The sequence below is a fragment of the Felis catus genome, chromosome C2 (assembly GCF_018350175.1).
Source record: "Felis catus isolate Fca126 chromosome C2, F.catus_Fca126_mat1.0, whole genome shotgun sequence".
NCBI classification, from domain to species: Eukaryota; Metazoa; Chordata; class Mammalia; order Carnivora; family Felidae; genus Felis; species Felis catus.
Genome location: NC_058376.1, coordinates 42,496,207 through 42,517,703, shown reverse-complemented (window position 1 = coordinate 42,517,703; position 21,497 = coordinate 42,496,207). Strand labels below are relative to the sequence as shown.

General features: G+C 38.8%; 1 protein-coding gene across 2 annotated transcripts in view; it reads left to right on the top strand.

Moving 5' to 3' along the window:
* The first annotated feature begins 3,949 nt into the window (after positions 1-3,949).
* Positions 3,950-21,497, top strand: part of PROS1 (protein S) — a 69,624-nt gene continuing 52,076 nt past the window's right edge. Inside the window, exon 1 of one of the 2 annotated variants that reach the window (XM_011285987.4) lies at positions 3,950-4,250. In XM_011285987.4, coding sequence (XP_011284289.3) covers positions 4,175-4,250 — 76 coding nt within the window. In that variant the 5' untranslated portion in view covers positions 3,950-4,174. Of the gene's footprint in view, positions 4,251-20,922; positions 21,063-21,497 lie in introns of those variants that run through there. The other variant, XM_023238875.2, reaches the window with a different exon arrangement.

The window sequence follows — 21,497 nt, the reverse complement described above, 5'->3', positions numbered from 1 at the left end:
CTATCTCTGAACCTAAGCACCCCATCTGCCAAATGTCAATGAAAATACCTACACTGTGGGGATGCTAAGATGATGAAATGAGAGAAATAAAGCTTAAGTGCAGTTTCTAACAAATAACAGCAGATTTTGAAGTTGGTGTTGCTTGCCTAATAAACATTTATGGCACATGACCTCCCACCTCTTTCTCCAAATTGGTAGGACCTTGTTTAGTATTTTTATTGTCCTAACTTGATAACTTCAGTTTTGTTTCCAGTCACTGCAGGCTGCATGACCTCTACTGGTTTTCCTAAGTGAACCTGCCCTTCATGCCAGATGCTTCCTCTGCCTGGACTGTCCTATCCAGAAACAATAATACTTCTATTCTACAGTGCTAATGGGAAAGTTAGATTATACTTTCATGAATGTTCTTTTCTCACTGTTATCTGTTTCCTCTCATTTTCTAATATCTGAAGGTATCTACCTTGTCTTGTCCAAGGTTAACCACTTTCCTGCAACTTTGACAAACATCACTTCTCAACTTTTCTGAAATCCTGTTCCTTTGATTATTTATTTTTTTAACATTTCATTTATTACTTTTGAGACACAGTGAGAGACAGAGCATGAGTGAGGGAGGGGCAGGGGTGGGGGAGACAGAATCCAAAGCAGGCTCCAAGCTCTGAGCTGTCAGCACAGAGCCTGACATGGGGCTCAAACTCACAAGCTATGAGATCATGACCTGAGCCAAAGTCCAAGCTTAACCAACTGAGCCACCCAGGTGCCCCTGATTATTTATTCTTGATCCAACATGTGAAATACATCCCTCCCCATTTTATTTTCCTAGACCTTTGGCTATAATTTCCAGGTGGAGAAGGGGTAAGAAGGCAGGGCAGGAAAGATGCACAATTTCCCCTTAGCTATGAGCCAGGTTAGTTCTCTTCTGATGACTCTACTTTCACAACCTAACTCTTTAAACTGGTAGTTTACCACTAAAAGCCTAAATCACTATTTTTTTTTCTGCTCCCTCTTTTTATCAATGTACTGTGATTGGGCTTCTGCTTCATCAAACTATGCAAAACACATTTTTAAATGTAACCTCTATCTTCCTAATTACCAAGTCAGTTCTCATTTTCCTTTTTATTACTTAATACATTTAATACAGTTAACTCTTTTAAAACTCTTTCCTCCTTTGGCTTTTCACAATTACATACTATTCTGGTTCTCTTCTGATCTCACTGGTCACTCTTCCTTCAGCTTCCAATATGTATTCTCCAGGATCTGACCTTATCCTTCTACTTTCCTTTTTTAATGTTTTAACATTTATTTATCTTTGAGAGACAGAGAGAGACAGAGAGTGAGTGGGGGAGGAGCAGAGAGAGGGAGACACAGAATCTGAAGCAGGCTCCAGGCTCTGAGCACAGAGCCCGATGCAGGACTTGAAGTCACTGACTGTGAGATCATGACCTGAGCCAAAGTCTGATGCTCAACCAACTGAGCCACCCAGGCGTTCCCTTCTACTTTCCTTTTCAAAAACATGTTCTCTTAAGGGTGCCTGGGTAGCTTAGTCGGTTAAGTGTCCAACTCTTGATCTCAGCTTAGGTCATGATCTCACGGTTCCTGAGATCTAGCCCCACATCCGGCTCTATGCTGACAGTGAGAAGCCTGCTTGGGATTCTCTCTCTCTCTGCCCCTCCCCTGTTCCTTCTCTCTCTCTCTCTCTCTCTCTCTCTCTCTCTCTCTCCCCCCCCTTCTCTCTCTCAGTAAACAAATAAAAAATAAAGAAAAACATGTTCTCTTGAAGAATCCAATTACTTCTGTACCTGAAGGGACTTACCATGCAGGTGTTTCTTCAGCATTTCTGGAACTGTACTCAACACTCTTCCCCTCCCCCCCCCCCCCAAATATACTCAACCTCAGCTCTACTTCTTGTCTTCCCTGAGAATGATACATTACCAAATATTTCTGGTGTCACATATAGATGGTCAGTTAGTCAACTAAATTGAGTACTCATTTTTCAATACCGTAAGTGGTTTAGTAGACATACGCACTGCATACTATTTCCAGTTTTCTTTTCCTTTTCCTTTTACAAGCATATACGATAGTTATTCCTACCCTTTAGAAGTCATGCAACTTGCTTTGTCCAGTGAAATGTGAGCGAAATGGTAATTGTGGAAGACTATGTTAACTTTGAAGTATTATGAAACCCAAACAGCGTGGAATGCTGAGCCAACACATGGAAGATATCTGTCTAGAAAGTCCTGCAGTGAACTTTCCATAAGCAAGAAGTAAACACTTAATCACTTACCTTAAGCCACTGTATTTTCATGACTATTTCACCATAGTGTACTCTAGTGTATTCCTAACAATGAAAACCATCTCACTGTCATGATTCTAGCTAAGACTCTTATTTCTTCTCCCAGAGATTATTTAGCAGCCTAAATGTTACTTGATTTCTTTTTCCAGCTTTATTGAGGGATAATTGACAAAATTGTAACATATTTGAAGTGTATAATACGATGATTTAATATATGTATACATGGTAAAATGATTCCTACAGTTAACACATCCATCACCTTACATTGTTAACCTTTTTTTTTTTTTTGAGAACACATTTAAGAACTACTCTCATAGCAAATTTCAGTATATAATATAGTATAATTAACTATAGTCACCATGTTGCACATTGAATTCTCAGAACATATTCATCTTATAACTGAAAGTTTATATACCCTTTATCAGTGTTCCTCCGTTTCCTTACTCCTCAGCTCCTTTCTTTCTATGAATTTTCTCTTTTTTAATTTTTTTTTTTTAAAGATTCTACATGTAAGTGATTCAGTACAGTAGTTGTCTTTCTCTGTCTGGCTTATTTCACTTAGCATAATTTCCCAAAAGCCATGTATAAATGTGAGATATCTATTATCTATCTATCTCTATCTCTATATCATATGTTTTCTTTATCCATTCATCCATTGATTAAACTTAGGTTGTGGTTTCCAAATCCTGGCTATTCTGAGAAATGCTGTAATGAATATGGGAGTACAGTATCTCATGATAGTGATTTCAGGGGTGTCTGGTTGGCTGAGTTGCTTGAGGGTCCAAATCTTGATTTCAGGGTGGGTTGGAGCCCAGGAGTGGGGAGCCCAGGATGGGGCGTGGGGCTCAGCGCTGGTGGTGAGGAGCCTACTTGGGATTCTCCCTCTCTCCCTCTCTCCTCGGCCACTCTTGGCGCTTGCGCTCCCTCTCTCTCTCTCAAAATAAATAAATAAATACACTTTAAAATATCCTTACATTAACATTATGAAAACCCATTATTATCCCCTTTTACAGACGATACAACTGGGGCTTATAGAGGTTAAGCAATTTGCTTTAAGTTACAGAACTAGTGATAGAAGTATCGAGATTTGAATCAGGCGTTTTAGCTCCAGATGCCCCCTTAAACATTACATAACATTTCAAATGTGTATGTCTAAGCACAAAAAGTTGGGGTTATATTGCAAAAAAACAAAACGAGCTGTCTGAAGGTGATGGAATTGATATATTTTTCATTTCCTTCTCAAAACATATTTTTGCTATAGTTTGTTTTTTTTTTTTTTACACCATAAATGCAAAAACAAAATAAAAATGTAGATGATCAAAACTATCCCATTTGTTTCCATTCTCTCTCTTCTCTGTCGCCTTCCTGGAGTTACTCGCTTCTAGGCTTGACGAATGTCTTCATCCCCAACATCAGAGTGTCTCGGCATGATTTTTCCATCTTAGCTCGGATACCCTGTCCTCTGAGTCCTCAATGTTCCCCGGCCCCTGAGCCTCTCACCCTAGCTCGCTAGAGGTTTCCACTGCGTTTAACTTCCCTTCTCGGGCAAGTTCACATTGCGGAGACTGGGAACGAAACGCAGGGGCTCGGGAGCGGGCGAGGAAGGTGTCTCCACCGTGTTTACTAGGCCTCCAACACTCTCCCGGAGCCCTGCCCCCCAGCGTCGAAAAGCTTCCTGGAAAAGTCCTCGTTATCACTTCCCCTCTCGGGCTGGGGGCTGGGAGCGGGCGGTCCCCCCGCCCCCGGCTCCCGCTGTTCCACCGGAGCGCTCGCTCGCAGGCGCCGCCGCGCCGCAGTCCTCGGAGAGCGGCGCCCCGGCTCGCAGAGTCCCCGCCGCGCCGCGCCACGGTCCGGGTCCCCGCCCGCGCCTCCGCCCGCTCCGCGATGAGGGTCCTGGGTGGGCGCTGTGGGGCGCTGCTGGCGTGCCTCGTGCTAGTGCTCCCCGTCTCCGAGGCAAACTGTGAGTAAGCAATAGCGTCCTGTCTTCTCTCCCCAGCAGCGCCCTCTGAACCGGGAGCCCTGTCGATAGGATTTTCTCGTCTGGGGCTGCAGCCTGCTAGAAAGTTTCCAGTAAGTCCCGACAATCTCCGGGCTGATGGAGGCAGCCGGGGATCTAGCGGGCAGTGTAATGGTGGGGCAGGGGCGATATTGCCCTGCTCTGGGAGTCAAGCGCTGCCTACAGGACAGATTCAAGAACCCGGGTGACACTAAATATCAGTGAAGGAATTACAACACCTACCCACTGGCCCTCAACAGCTGAAGTTCCCAGTCAGAAGACAGGGATGAGCACCTTCCAGTATAACAATAGGGGGGAAAGGGCAACCTACTATATTTTATACCCGTTGTACAAGTGGCTGTCCCCAGGCAGCACCCCTTGTTGCAATTTACCTCCCTTTTGCAATTTCTGGACTTTGAGCTTGGTTTGCTTGTCTCAACATTGACAAAACAATTGTTTTAGGATCACTGCTGGTTTGCATGGCAGTAGGCAGATGTCATTTTCTAACCTTGAAATCAAAAGGACTGTTAAATGTTGTGTTTCTCGGATCATTTTGTACTATTTTTGACACTGTCACTGATCTGAGGTCATGGCATGAATTCTTTGTGCTTTATTTTTGTATTTCCAGTTCTTTATGTTCCCACGGGTGGATTCAAGGCAGGATATTGAGTTTTCTCTGTAAAGTATATAAGGAATATTGAGGCATTTAGTACATTTTGATTGCCTGTTAATTTGTTTTCTAAAGTTTAAGCATGCTCCCTGATTAAAAATGCTTACTTGTGCTACATTTTATTCTCAGGAAATGGCATGGGAGAGATAAACTTTGAATTGCAAAAACGTTTAGGCTGCTTCAAGCTCCTGTGGAAACTTTTCAAAGATGGTAATTTTAGGAGAATTCAGTAGGAATTTACTAACACTCCACTAATTTGTATCAGTTACTGGTCAGGATAAATGAGGTATTTTAAAATTCTAGTTTACAGGTTAAAACATCATCTGTTGATTTTATATTAAAGAGCTACAATAGCAGCATTTCTATTCAAACCACTGTCATTAAGCCTATATGTAGACCACATGTATGAATTTATGATTTATATGGTTCATTAGAACAATCAAATATTTGCCTCGTAACCAGAAAGAGGCAAAACTATCTTCCAACATTCACTCCTTGTCATCACAAACCCTTTCTTTCTGTAGAGATTGTTACATTTTCATTGAATCTAGACAGAGTTAAAAATGATGTGAATGTCTGTATGTATTACACACAGGTAATCAAACCATATATATGAAGAGATGCACTTGTTATATACAAACCCTGATAGAATAGAGAAATTAATTGTACGAATACATCACATAAAGAATAGTTGGCCCTATATTGCCTTTATTTTTAATAAATATGAGTAGTTTCATTGGATTAAAAATTATCTCTGGTTAACTGATGAGGAAACCAAGATACAGCTGGAATGTTTTTACTCCCTAAGATTTTAAATTTGAGATAGAATTAGAACTCTAAATATTTGATTTATAATTCATTGGTTAGTCCATAGAGATATAGTTGCTATTTCAAGAAAAAGGTTTACAAATCACGGTTTTAGTTTTGAGAGTTGTTAGAAATTGTCCAGTTCAACATCTTCCTTTTAACAAGAATTGGTCAGAGATGTTAACTGAATTTGCAGACATTTGTATATACGAAAGATTTTTTAATATCTCTTATATTTAGAATAAATATGAGAGAGAGAAACAGAAAAGGAGAGACAGATTTAAAATATATACTGTCTACATATTTCATCATTTGCCACTGAGAATTGTGGTGAAGAGAAATAGGAGAAAAGAGATCTTCTCTGACTAGTTTGGCCCTATCCAGAGTTCCTCTTGTAGGTGGATATAGTGAGTGTACTCTTAACATTACTGACTCATATTTTTCTTCTCCTTTTCACTCTCTTCTCTCCCTAACTATTCCATTCACTGTTTACCTGTATTCTCTTATATTCCCTTTATTTCAGAGTTCAAACTGTTGCACTGATGGAGAAACTATTTTAAGGTTGGGATGAGTTAGAGACAATTTCTGCTACAACAACCACAATACCCTTTGCCACATTCTCTTATCATCAGTTCTATGCCAGGTTACATAAGTACTGCTTCATAATAGACCTTTTCTGTCCACCACGTTCAATATCCTCTTCACACCTAAATGATCTATACTTAAATTTTCGACATATTATGAGAAAAAAATGAGAAGCTTGATAACACAGATATCAATAGTCTTTAGGTACAAGCAACAGTAATGAACTCTTGCTAACTAATGCAGAAAGAAAGAAAGAAAGAAAGAAAGAAAGAAAGAAAGAAAGAAAAGAAAACAAAAGAGAAAGAATGGAAGAACAAGGAATGAAAGAGAAAGAAAGAAAGAAAGAAAGAAAGAAAGAAAGAAAGGAAGGAAGAAAGAGCAAGCTGAGTGAATTTATTGGAAGACTACTGAATGGCATGGTGAATAACTCGGCCTACAGAAGCCAGGAACTTGGGCATTTCTGTGATCTATACAGTGGGAACTCATGCACTCACTGTTAGGAGCTGCCATCAGATGACTGGGTTCTAACTGCCTTCTAGTCCTGGGTGTCCCCGCTCATGATCAAAATTCCTAGGAGAGAGAGCTTGATCGTTTTGGAGAGTCCTGTGACTGACAGGTCATTAGAATCAGGTGAAGTGCCCGACAGCTCCAGCGAAGGGATGCGTCCTGCAAAGGAAGCAGAAACAAGAGAAGTCTACACATTCTAATTGGTTGTACAACATTCACATATGCCCTTCTTTCCATAAACACCATTTGGAAATATTTCAAGTATAATGCAGATATTTTTCATATAATGCAAATAACTAAGGTACAGCAGAAAGGACCTCCTTCTTAGAAGATTCCAGTCACCACATCCAAAGAGGAAGGCTCAAGGCTACCATTTCCTAGTTTAGGGGATCATTGAGTGATGTGCCTGCCTCCTCTCATGGCAATGTGCTATGCCTTGTGGATAAAATGATACATTGTAGTGTACCAATACTATAATAATAATAACAACAACAATAATAATATAACAATAATAATCAAAAGAGCGAGGGAATACAAGTACTGACTTTAGGGTGAACTGTCTTTCTTTCTTTTGAGCTGGACCTGGTATTTACGACCTCCTCCTTCACTACCCAATTCGACTTGTCTCTTGCTTTCAGGTAGTTCCCTTATGTTTGATTTTTTTGTCTGCTCTCTGAGATGAGCCACACCCTTATTCAGGAAGAATCTGAGCCTTGTTCTAGCTGTGGTCGGTTGTATCCGTCTCTTTGACAATTTCTATTGTGCATAATAGTCATCTTGAGGGAGCAGCACTCCTTCTAGCCTTGATTTATATGTGGCAACATCACTCTTTTGCCTTGATTACTGTCATACCAGCACAATCTTAATTTTTTTTTTCAACAGGAATAAGGAACTTGAAATGGCTACATAACAGTCTCAGCTTCTAATTCAGTGGAAATATATTAAGTCCCATGGTGAATGCATTTCTTCTTGGTTTACCAATTTTGAGATGAACAAGGGAAGAAAGCAAAAACACTGGGAATGGGTCATTGAATTAATTTCTTAGGCTGCTGTAACAAAGTACCACAAATTGGGGTGCTTAAACAACAGAATTTATTGTCTCACAGTTCTGGAAACTAGAGGTCTGAGATTAAGGTGTCAGCAGGATTGATTCCTTCTGGGAGCTGTGAGGGAGAATCTGTTTCATGCCTCTCTCCTAGCTTCTGGTAGCCTCAGACATCTCTTGGTTTATCGATGGCATTTTCCCTATGTCTTCACATCATTTTTCCTCTGCATGAGTGGTTCCATTGCAAATTCCCCCTTTTGATAAAACATCAATCATATTGGATTAGAGTTGACTCTTATGACCTTGTCTTAACTTGATCATCTGCAAAACTGCTTTTTCCAAATAAGATCATATTTGTAAGTAGTGGGGGATTAGGTCATTACCATCTTTATAGGGGGCACCTTTCAATCCATGACAGTCAGTAAGCATCATATCATGCCAACTACTTCTTCCCTTTCTACCTTTATTCCTGACCTGTGTATTTTAGGTTTAGGGGGAAAAAGCACTAAATTTTATTATGTCTAGCACAAAACATGTACCACATTTTTTTAAGTAAGCTCTATGCTCAATGTGGGTCTCAAACTCACAACCCCAAGATCAAGAGTCAGTGACTCTACCGACTGAGCCAGCGAGGGGCCCCCAAAACATACCACACCTTTTAACCACATTTTGGAAGATAGTGTTGTGTCTGAAAAGGCAGTAACAGAACCTTCAATAATTGGTCAGTCCATCATGCTATAAGGCTAGCTCCTTTCAGGTATTAGGGTACACAGTAGGACTCATGAACACCATAATCAACATCCTATTGACGTATTTCCTTAACCGTGGAGTTAATTCTTTAGTTAGAGGTAAAGTTGTGTGGTTAGCATAAAGCATTAAGTAAGCCTAACAACAGTGATACTGATAGAAAAACTAAATCTAAATACAGAATAAATATCTCTGTGTCTGGGAACAGTGTGCTGCTCCTGCATGATAAAAGAGCCCTAATTAATCAACCATTCACCAGGTATCTGATTGGATTTTGCAATGCGTCTAATCTCTAACAGCAGAAGGAATGGTAATTTTGCCAGCAAATGTGGTGTCTTTTAGTAGTAAGAGCCTAGTAGATCTGAGGGAGGAAAAATCTGTATAGTTGAGTCAATACGTAGTGTCCATCCTTGCCGCCTGGTATGTGTATCAAACAACAGTAGAACCAGTGACACAGCAAGTGATAACCCGAGATAGCCTTAGCACCAAAGGTACCCACAGACTTGTATGTTTGGCCTTCGTGGCATTTTAAAGATCAGGAAATTTCATCTAAAAAGTTTGTGTTATGACTTCTCTTGAAAAACAACTAAAGGGGGAGCAGCCACCTGGGTGGCTCAGGTCATGATACTGCGGTTCATGGGTTCAAGCCCCACATCCCTCTCTGTGCTGACAGCTCAGGGTCTGGAGCCTGCTTCAGATTCTGTGTCTCCCTCTCTCTTTGCCCCTTCCCTGCTTGTGCTCTGTCTCTCTCTGTCAAAAATAAACATTAAAAAAAAATTAAAAAGAAAAAAAAGGAAAGCAAATAAAGGATGATCTGGCCATACTGGACACACATTCAAAGCTGCCTTCTTAAGATAGAATATACTGTATCCAGTTAACCACAATTCTAAGCATCCCCTGTCATCTCTCATTAAATTCTCTTCTCTTATTTATGGTATCTATCTGAAACTTGTAGATTTCTGAGTTTGTGACCCTTGTACTAGATTGCCTTGGAAAGGAACACAACTGACAATCCTTAAGTGGATCATTCTATCCCCTCTTATTATTAAGAACTTCTCTGGTGTGGTGCTATGTTGTGAGTATTCAACTGGAAAAGAAATATTCTCAGCTCTGGGCAATTCTTTCCAAACTTCCTTGTCTCTAGACCTGATATCTAGCTCTTTCTGGGTCTCTGAACAACTAAGCAGACCATTTACAACCATTCAGGAAGCAGAATAGATCCTGATCTCATTCCAAGCAAAGTGGACAATGAGAAATACTGCTTATATGTCTGCCCATTGTGAGGTTTTTGTTTCTCCAAAAATTCTATTTCTCCTCAGGATTCTATTTCAGCCGCAGGGAGGCTGTAGTTTGTTTATTTGTTCATTGTAAGCTGTATCTTCATAGCAGATCTACCTCTTGCCCATATTGGTACATTACAAAGAAGTATCTGTAAACTAGAGATTTCATCTTCTGTAGGATGATTTGCATCTTCAGTAGGTTGGTCATGGGCTTTCCCTCCTAAGGCTGTAAAGGGAGCTTACAGGAGGACTTCTTCAAGTTAGAAAAGTGAGCAACCTGCTCAGGCCACATAGTTTTGCCTTTAGTTCCATCTTGTTCATACCATTTGAACATGTCACAGTTGAACTGCCGTCATAACTAAATTTCTGGCTAGACGGAAAAGGTAGCAGCCAGTTCACGATGAGCTATTTAAATCACATGGTCACCAGGTATCCTGTGGTCAGATTTGCAGATTTCACTGAGGTCCAAAAGGATGCCAGGAACAGTTTGTCAAGGGTAGACTAGTTACTTGCAGAAAGAAATGTGACTTGCTCTCTAATCGGAAGGACCTCTACGGAAATTCTTCTTTTGGGACTTGCTATGGTACCCGGTATAGGACCAAAGTACCCTGCCATCCTATGGACAATTTGACACAATTGGATCTGATGGGTCACTGGCTAGTCTGACTGACAGACTGCTTGAATTGAACTTTGAAATAGGTAGAGAGCATTTTCTTATTCTGGTTCCCATCTACATCTGGCACCTTTTGGATTCATAGGGTAAACAGATCAGAATAGAACACCTAAAAATGGAATATGCCTCAAAAATGAGAGGTCCACAAATATGTATTCTTCCACCTTAGTGTTGGACACCTAGGTTTATAAAAGGTTGTCTCTCACTTGGGCAGTAATATTCTAGCATGACCAAACTGTTGCTGAAAATAGTTCAATGCTCTCAGGGGAATGGATCAGTTTGGAGTTTGAGTTTTATTGGACCTATAGTTAGGTAGTTTTAGGACACAATTCCCATAATCAACTGACCCCCATGAGCTTCAGTTCTAATGAGAAACCTTAGATTTTAGATGCTTTGCTTCCCCAAAGGCCAATATCTAATAATCACTAAAGGTTTTTGGGATCTTTTACTGCAGTTGCCCAATGCAGTTAACTTGCTTTGGAGAGAACAAGGAGAAAAGTTCACAGTATACAGGAGGCTTCTTCAAGGGCATCTCTCCTCTCCTCCATTCGAGAGGTTCTGGATCCATCAACTGACTCAAGATTGGTGATTCAGGAGACGTGGCAATTTCTTTGTATTGTGACTGAAGTACAGCCTCTGTTTGCTAACCCACCAAGTTTTTGGATAAAAAAAAACCCAATGAAGAACTTTGTGGGTTGTCTTCCCATCTCATTTGAGGAGAATCTTCACCTGTTAATTCTTTCTCCAACATTCAATCACTACAACACCTTGACTTTGATTCATGTGAATATGGGCTGCCACCTAAGCTCAGCCACCCACCCCCCAGGTTCTTCCCATTCCACCTGAGATCTGGGAGCCCATTTCTATTGCAACCTCTCCCACCAGCATTTCTGATCCAGGGAGAACAGCCAGTAAAATCCCTTTTAGAAGGCCCAGTGGTTTCCTTAATAATTATTTCTGTGATAATCTTGAAAATGCCTTCTTTTATTTCATACTGGGAGGTGGGATGGGTAAGTGAGGAAGTGAATAGGTAGGAACAATGTGACAGATTCAAGCCAAAATGTCTGTCTCCTAGTCTTTGTGAATTCTTGCTTTAATACTATGCCAAGGAATGTCTGGATTTTCAGTCATTTTAGGGTGTGCCGAGGTTTTGTCTAGGATGGCATTAGCCAGCCAAGCCACTGTTAGAACTGAAACTGGTGGCCCTAGCTAGCACATGGGATGGAATTGGCAATATTAATACATTCAGCCTGATGGAAAATTACACATGCCTTTTGTATTGGTTTTCTATTGTTGTATAACAAATTACCGCAAACTTGGCATCTTGAAACAGCACAATTTATTATCTTGTAGTCCAGGCTCAAATCCAGGGACCTGCTCAGGGTCTCATAAAGCTAAAATCAAGGGGTCCACCAGGGCTGAGATCTCATTTGAAGCGTCCTCTTCCAAGTGCACTGATCTCTCCAATGAGAGGAAGGAGAAGGGAGAGCAGTGGAGGAGGTGGACTTGTGCGCGGAAGTGACAAAACTCACTTCTGCTTATAGTTCTGTTAGTTCCAACCCAAGGAAGCACATGGAATATTTGGTCAGCATTGTTTCTGTTACAAATATCTTTCCTCTAAGGTTAAGATTACTATTTCTTCCTCTAAGAGAAACACAAATACTTACTGCTTATTTTACCTTTGGTAATATACTTACAAAGTGTGAGGTTGTAATAACTACTTGTTAAATAGGGAGGGCATAATTAACTGTGCCCAATAGACCTAAGCTGGGGACATACTCTGATGACAGTGAGTTGGCGGTTAATGTAGCAAGGTGAAAAAAAATAGGGTAATAGGTGATACTGAAATTATTTCTCTTGTGAGAACTGTTACTATTTTAGATTGAAAAGTGGCTTTAGGTTTAGAAAGTGAAGTCCTGAACACATGATCTATAGCTTTGCTGTTCTAGAATAGTTCATGAACCAGTAGTGGGAGCATTACCTGTGAGCTTATTAGAAATGAAGCCTCTCTGGCCCCACCCCAGACTTACCAATTCAGAATATGCATTTTAAGAAGATTCCAGGTAACTCCTATGCACGTTTAAAATTTGAATCATGTTTGGTCTATAAGGAGATAGCAGAAAAGAATGATCAGTGGTTTTGCATAAGAAGTGAGCAGAAATTTACAGGGGTGGCAGTAGGGGGATAGCAGTAGGAGGCAACCAGGGAGACAGAAGGGGAGAGGATGTCTGAGAAGGGAGAAAAGAAGCGAGCACAAGGCAAGAGAATGCAGCTTGTGAAAAGGTCTCCAGGAAGAAATTATTAGATGTGAGATGGACAGAGGACCTTTAGGAACTGGCTTTTTTTTTTTTTTTGAGACTCAACTTTAAATTGCAAAAATTGCTTTAATGTAAACCATAGCCTTTCGCACCTTCCCCCTGCCACCTACCCCCAGTGTTTCTTCAGAAGAGGTTATTTCCACATTTAAGTTGGTTAAGAACGAAGAGAAGAGTTCCATAAGATGCAACGGAGTTGAACAGTTTACTGAAAGCTAACACACTGAGTGAGTAGTGACTCATAAGAACCTCAGCTACAAAAGAATGCAGAAGTCTTAAGAGACGTTTTATCAGGTATGTGATTGGGGTTTTGGTCACCAGTCAGTGAATCAAAAAGCGCAAGATGGAGGCACCTGGGTGGCTCAGTTGGTTAAGCAGCCAACCCTTGGTTTCAGCTCAGGTCATGAGCTCGTAGTCGGTGAGTTCAAGCCCTGCATCAGGCTCTGCTCTGTGAGTGGGGAGCCTGCTTGCGATTCTCCCTCTCCCTCTTTTTCTCTGGCCTTCCCCTGCTTGTTCTTGCTCTCTCTCTCTCTCTCTCTCTCTCTCAAAACAGATAAATAGACTTAAAAAAAAAGGTCACGTTGGTCTGTGACATTAGCAAAACTCAAGCTATTTTTAAATTGTTAAGCTTTGATTGGAGGTAAATGTTTTGTTAACACTAAAAGAAAAAACTCACCTTGGTGATGCAAAAACAGATAGTAGTCTTGACTCTTTTTTCTATTAAGTGAAGCAAATCCTTTTTACCTAAATATTCCTATTTTATTGTACATATATTTGGGAAATACATAAGTAAATAATTATAATAATATTAATTAATTAATTAATAATATTAATAATTCATTAATTTTAGACAAGAAAATACTGTGCACACAAAAGATTGGAAGAAAATGGATAACATTTTAATAGTGAGTGTCTTTAGAGAGTAGAGGCATGATGCTTTTTTTTTTTCTTTTCAAATTTTTATGTGAATTCTAGGTAGTTAACATACAGTGCAACATTGGTTTCAGGAGAATTCAGTGATTCATCATTTACATACAATACTCAGTGGGAGTTATGATGCTTTTTATTCCTTGTTTACCTTTTTGTTTTTAATAACTATAATAAATTGTGTTATTACTCTAGTATAGGAAACAACCTCATGTAAGAGTTTTGTTTATATTATATTGTTCTAACTATAGAAATTGAATCCTCCAGGCTTGAGGGGAAGTGAAGTAAGGATATTTATCTGAATAGACTCTGAGTGTTTCTACAGTAAGTAAAGTAATATAAACTGGTTCTAGGCCATTGGTAGAATTCTTCTTAGTCCTCTTGTTCATTGTTTTTGGAATGGACTTTGAAAAGACACATTCAAGAAAAATGGCTTTGTGGTGCCTGGGTGGCTCAGTCGGTTGAGCATCCGACTTCAGCTCGGGTCATGATCTCACAGTCTGAGCTCGAGCCCTGCGTCGGGCTGTGTGCTGACTGCTCAGAGCCCGGGGCCTGTTTCAGATTCTCTGTCTCCCTCTCTCTCTGAACCTCCCCCGTTCATGCTCTGTCTCTCTCTGTCTCAAAAATAAATAAACGTTAAAAAAAAAAAAAGAAAAATGGCTTTTAAATCTTCATAAAAGTGGCGAAATTATAACTTCATGTGTTTGTGTGATGGTTTCCATATTTCAAAATGGTGTCTTTGGCATTTTCTCATTGAGTTTTACAGCTGTTCTGCGATTCACCTTCCCATCTTTAGGAAAATGTTACCTTTACTCCCCCTCTACAGAAAGTTATTACCCCCTCTTTCTTTTCCTGCTCTCATTTGAACTTCTTGAGGAAGTAGTTTATTCTAGCAGTTTCTATTTCCTTTCTTCCTTCTGGTATACCTCCCACTGGTATTGGTGATGGGGAATTTTAGTGGTGATCCTATTGTTAAACCAACTACATTTCACCTCTCATCGCAAATCATGGTAATTATTAATAAGTTCCTTACAACATTTGACACTATTGAAATTATCTTTTTGAAATTGACCTTCTTTTATGTCTATAAACATTATCTTCAACTTTTCTTTCTCTCCTGGGACACTTGGGTAGATCAGTCGGTTGAGCATCTGCTCTTGATCTCAGCTCAGGTCTTGATCTCAGGGTCATGAGTTTAAGCCCTGCTTTGGGATCCGTGCAAGGTGTGAAGCCTGCTTAAAAAAAATTTATTCTTTCTTTCTCTATATATGTGTGTTACTAATTCTACTTCTGTTGTTTTGTTGATCTCTGTTTTTCCTTAAATATTAAAGTTTCCTTGGCTTCCACTTGACCTTCTAGCCTCATTGAACATCTTTTTCCAGCTTAAACTACCAGCTATATTCTACCAACTCCCTAACATTTTTAAACCATTCAAGTAATCCATGATTAATATAATTTGGGAATACAGATATTCACTGTAATATTGCACTAACAAAAAAATAAAATCCATCTGTAGTTCACTAGCCCGAGACCAAAGTATTGTTTTGCTTTATATTCTTCTAAGCAACCTTGTCTGCATATACACATTCTTAGAAATTAAAATACATAAATACAAGAATGGAATTGTGCTCTAATACTATTTTTTTTCTTTTATTATTATTATTTTTTAATGTTTATTTTTGGGAGGGGGTGGGTAGGGGCAGAGAGAGAGGGAGACACAGAATCCGAAGCCGGCTCCAGGCTCTCAGCTGTCAGCACAGAGCCCAACGCAGGGCTAGAACCCACGAACCATGAGATTGTGACCTGAGCCTAAGTCAGACACTTAACTGACTGTGCTACCCAGGTACCCCTTTTTAAATTTATTTTTTATTTTATTTTATTTTTTTCTAATATTATTTTGAACTTGATGTTTCACCTAAATATATGATGATGCACCAAAACCCATAAAATATCTAGGAATAAACCTAACCAAAGAGGTGAGAAATCTATATACTGAAAACTGTAGAAAGCTTCTGAATGAAATTGAAGAAGACACAAAAAAGTGGAAAAACATTCCATTCCCATGGATTGAAAGAACAAATATTGTTACAATGTCAATACTACCCAAAGCAATCTACACATTCAATCCAATCCCTAAAAAATAACACCAGCATTCTTCACAGAGCTAGAACAAACAATCCTTAAATTTATATGGAACCAGGAAAGACCCTGAATAGCCAAAGCAATCCTGTAAAAGAAAACCAAAGCTGGACGTGTCACAATTCCGGACTTCAAGCTGTATTACAAAGCTGTAATCATCAAGACGGTATAGTATTGGCACAAAAACAGACCCATAGATCAATGGAATGGAATAGAGAACCCAGAAATGGACCCACAAACATACGGCCAACTAATCCTTGACAAAGAAGGAAAGAATATCCAATGGAAAAAAGTCTCTTCAGCATATGGTGTTGGGAAAACTGGATAGCGACATTCAAAAAATGAAACTGGACCACTTTCCTACCATACACAAAAATAAACTCAAAGTGGATGAAAGACCTAAACATAAGACAGGAAGACATCAAAATCCTAGAGGAAAAAATAGGCAAAAACCTCTTTGACCTGGGCCACAGCAACTTCTTGACATTTCTCCAGAAGCAAGGGAAACAAAAGCAAAAACGAACTATTGGGATCTCTTCAAGATGCAAAGCTTCTGCACAATGAAGGAAACAATGAGCAAAACTAACAGGCAACCGATGGAATAGGAGAAGATATTTGCAAATGACATATCAGATAAAGGGTTAGTATCCAAAATCTATAAAGAACTTATCAAACTCAACACCCAGAAAACAAATAATCCATTGAAGAAATGGACAAAAAACAAAGAAGACATCCAGATGGCCAACAGACACGTGAAGAGATGCTCAACATCACTCATCATCAATGAAATACAAATCAAAACCACAATGAGATACGACCTCACACCTGTCAGAATGGCTAAAATGATCAACCCAGGCAACAACAGATGCTGTCGAGTATTTGCACCTTTTGCACTGCTGGCGGGAATGCAAACTGGTGCAACCATTCTGAAAAACAGTATCGAGGTTCTTCAAAAAATTAAAAAAATAGAAATACCCTATGACCAGAAATTGTACTACTAGATATTTATCCAAAGGATATAGGTATGCTGTTTTGAAAGGGCATATGCACCCCAATATTTATAGCAGCACTATCGACAATAGCCAAACTATGGAAAGAGCCCAAATGTCCATCGACTGATGAATGGATAAAGAAGATATGGTATATATATACAATGGAATATTACTTGGCCATCAAAAAGAATGAAATTTTCTCATTTGCAGCAATGTGGATGGAACTAGTGTGTATTATGCTAAACAAAATTAGAGAAAGACAAGTATCATATGACTTCACTCATATGAGGACTTTAAGATACAAAACAGATGAACATAAAGGAAGGGAATCAAAAATAATATAAAAACAGGGAGGGGGACCAACCATAAAAGACTCTTAAATACAGAGAGCAAACTGAGGGTTGCTGGAGGGATTTGGGGTAGGGTGATGGGCTAAATGGGCAAAGGGCATTAAGGAGGACACTTGTTAGATGAGCACTGGGTGTTATGTATAAGTGATGAATCACTAAATTCTATTCCTGAAACCATTATTATACTATATGCTAACTAACTTGGATGTAAATTTGAAAAAAATTAATTAATTAAAAAAATAAAATTAAGATATGATGGCTTTTGTATCCATAAATTCTGTCACACTTTAAAATAGATTTATAATTTTCTTTCATATATGTTCATCATAATATATTTAACCAAAAATGTATCTTTGGAGATTTACATTATTTCCAGTGTTTTGCTTGTATCAATAATACTGTGATGAACATATTCATAAGTGTTTCTTTACATTTGTCCATATTCATTTCCTCAGATTAAATTCCTAGAAATAGAATGGTTAGCTGAATGTCTAAAGGCTTTGGGTATATATTGTTAGATTTCTCCCTGGAAATTTGGTTTTAAAAGTAGATTTTAAGAGTCCCTAATTCCTCTCATCTTTACCAACATTAGACATGAACTTCTTTTTAAATTTTTGTCAGTGCAATAGGAATAAAAATGGGGGTGACTTTCTTGGGGTGGGAGAGAAAAGTAGTCCATTCTGTTTTTCAGTTTATCCATTAACTTTTTTATTTCAAAATCGTATTTTAATTCTCTCCTCCCTTTTCATAGCAGCCTACTTTTGTTTTATGCATGCCAGATCCTCTCAATTTATTTTAGGATATTTAGTATACATTTTTAAGTTATCTTTTGTGTCTTTAATACCATCTTTATATGAACATTAGTATTTCTCATCAGGTCCAAAAATTTTTCTACCTGTACTTACATGATAATTTCCTCCCTCCATAGCCTCTGTTTTCTTTCTAGAACTCTTCCAGAATTGATCCTTCATGACTTTGACTCTCATGTTTTTATATCTTTAAAATTTTGCTCTATATTCCAGGAGATTTCTTTAACTTTTTCTTTCAAACCTTCTATGCTGGCAATCATATTGTAAATTTCTTGAAGTATTTTTTTCTTTGATTTTACTTTCATCCTTTTACGGATTCATTATCTTCTTAAGTCACTATGACGATATTCATTAGACTTTAAAAAAGTTTTTTTAAAGTTCTCTTCTCTGAATTGCCTGTTTTTTCTCATATTGGTTTTCTTTTTCATGCTATTGGTAGCTGTTAATTTTTTTCCTCCATATTTCTGAGGATTCTTGGTTGTCTCTTCATATTTAAGCAACAGTACTGGGTAGGCTTTAGGTGACTCCATTGTGTGGCTTCCTGCTGGTCTTTTTTTTTTTTTTTTTCTTCCTTTCTTTTTTTTTTTTTTTTAAAGGGAGAGTTAGCAGGTAGCTCTATGTACACTCATTACATGATTCATTTATACAATTAATGTTTATTGAGCCTACTCTAAGTGTACTGCTTCATGTATTTTGTGATGTACTGGGAAACCAGTGCTGTGTCATTGCTGGACTTTCAAATTAATCTTCTGCTTCTAGTTGCCTTTCTCCCACTCTCCCACTAAATGCTGTATTACAGTCTTTCTGAGCTTTTATTTCCCAAAGGCAAGAGCATTCTTACTTCTGTTATATCTCTATGGGTGTATTTTGGGTCAAGGCTTCCTCTCCCTTATTTATTAATAGGTTTTCCTCAGCTTTCCAGCTTCTGGAGAATTTGTTAAAGTTCTTATCTGCCAAAGACCCTTCCCATTGTCTCAACTGTTGTTGGTTTTTCCTTTTTAAAATTCTCCTGCAGTCATTTTAATGCTGTCTTGGATAGAGAGCAGATGAATGCTCTTTAACATCACTAACCATAAACACCACTTTCCATGTCTTTAAAGAGCATCTAGAAATAGTCACCAACCTTCTTGCCTTATATGTTAGTCTGCTTGGACCACTCTGACAAAAATATCATAGACTACATGGTTTAAACAAGAGAAAATATTTTCTCACAGTTCTGGAGGCTGGAAAATCCAAGATGAAAGTTTTGGCCACTTTAGTTTCTAGTGAGGACTCTCTTCCTGGCTTGCAGACCTTGTTTTCTCACTGTGTTCTCACGTGGCCTTTCCTCAGGGCCCATATGCTTGCAGGGAGAGAGAGGGGGGGCCGGATGGGGTGTGCAAGCTTGCTAATGTTTCCTCTTATCAGGACACTAATCGTATGGTATTAGGGCCCCACCCTCATGACCTCATTTAACCTTAATTATTTCCTTAGAGGCCCCTTTTCCAAATACAGCTGCACTGGGGATTTCTACTTGAACATATGAATTCAGGGCGTAGGGGATGGGAGGTGGACATAAACATTCAGACCATAATGCCAAACATTCAGTCCATAATGCCTTGTCAAGTGGAACACAATTGCCTAATTTATTATTTTTGTTATTATGGAATGAGAGAGGTAGTTTTTTTAAATTTTGTGGCTAACTTTTTTAAGTGAGCCTGAGTTTCTGTATGTTAAGTGTACCTTTCCTTATTACTTGTTTTACTATCCTTCTTGTTCCCACTCCTTATCCCAATCGCTTTCTCCCTTTTTTAAAAGAAATTATGTTATTCCATTGTTATTTATACTGTATCTTACAGCGTTTTAGAAAGTCAACAAGGGGCTAGCAAAAATGTAAAAATTGAATTCTAAGCATTTATTCAATACTATACCAATATTCCAAATAATCTCATTTTCACATCAGCACTTAAAGAAAGATATATCCTAGGAGTCAAAGGAGAAGCATCTAGAGTCTTTCTAAGTCTTGTTTCATATCTGGGAGATATTGCAGGCAGTAGGATAGTGCAGAATTAGGCCAACTCTTTCATTGTTGCCTTTAAAAACGTCCAGGAACAGTTTGCCTGTTGCTTTTCCAAACATAAACACAGACACAGGCCAGTGAACTAATAATATTAATTGATGCTATCCTAACAAATAGGTCAAATAGAACAAAAACACAACTTTTCCTGGGCTGTAACCTCTTGGTACATGACGTCAAAATCAGATGGTGTTTTGGTGTCCTAGTGTGTAGGAGATAAAAAAGACAAGGAGAGCTGACTGCGTGAAATATCTTGTGCACGTCATAAAAGAGGCCTCCTGCTGTAGCCTCAGGAAGTATAGCCTGCAGTGTGGTAGTCGAGAGAAGAAAAGAGAGGACTATAGAAAATTCTTCTCCACACCTTGCCAAATTCTGAACTCTGAGTCCCTTCAAATGAAGTACCGTAATTTATCACTCACCAAGAGGAAACAAGTCAAATGAAAGAAATGATTAACGTAGTGTTTTGTTCTGTTTTGTTTTCTGGGTAATAAGCTGTCTTTTGGGTAGAAGTATTTGTTGTTTTGGAAGGAATAACTGACATGTACCACTTTCTCTGTCTATGGCTACAATCAAAGGTTTTAACCTTGGGTAAACAATAGCAGAGTGTTTGATTTGTTCTCCCCCATCCCCACCCACTCTAGAATAGGGACTGTAAATTAAAGTCATAATTAAATCCTGGAGTAAGGAAAGGTCCATGTCACTCCAGTTGTGGCTAAACAGTTCAGGCATTGTTTCCCTCCTCATCCAGAATGGGGGTCGATGGTCGCATTTTTTTTTTTAATGCCATCAATGGCTTTTCAACTTCTAAATGAAAGCCGACCTTCATCTCTTCTAATCCAGATGTTTCCAGGACTCAGCTTTATATGTACAACAGGTAACTCACAGATTATTTCCTCTTTTTGTTTCCCAGATTTAAATTCTTATCCAGATCTATTCCTTATACTCTTTTAAAGTATTTCTTACTAGCCTATTTATTGCTTAGTCGTCTTGGAGAATGGATAATTCACCTTTAGAGAATACTTTTTTCTAACACGTTTCTAACCTTTAACATAAAAATATGAGAACAATCAGTTGCTCAGCGGCATAGTCCTCATTGTAAACAAAAGTAAGAACTTTAGAGAAAAGTAAGTGTAATAGCTGTCTTCAAAAAATTGACTTAAAAAAAGATTGAAGTGTACCATGCATACAGACATAGCATATCTTCCTGAAAGCTAGCCCAAGCTTCTCTGAAAATTGGTAATAATTATACAGTCTGACAAATGCCTAATTGAAAATCTATCTTTTTTTGGGGGGGTGCCTGGGTGGCTCA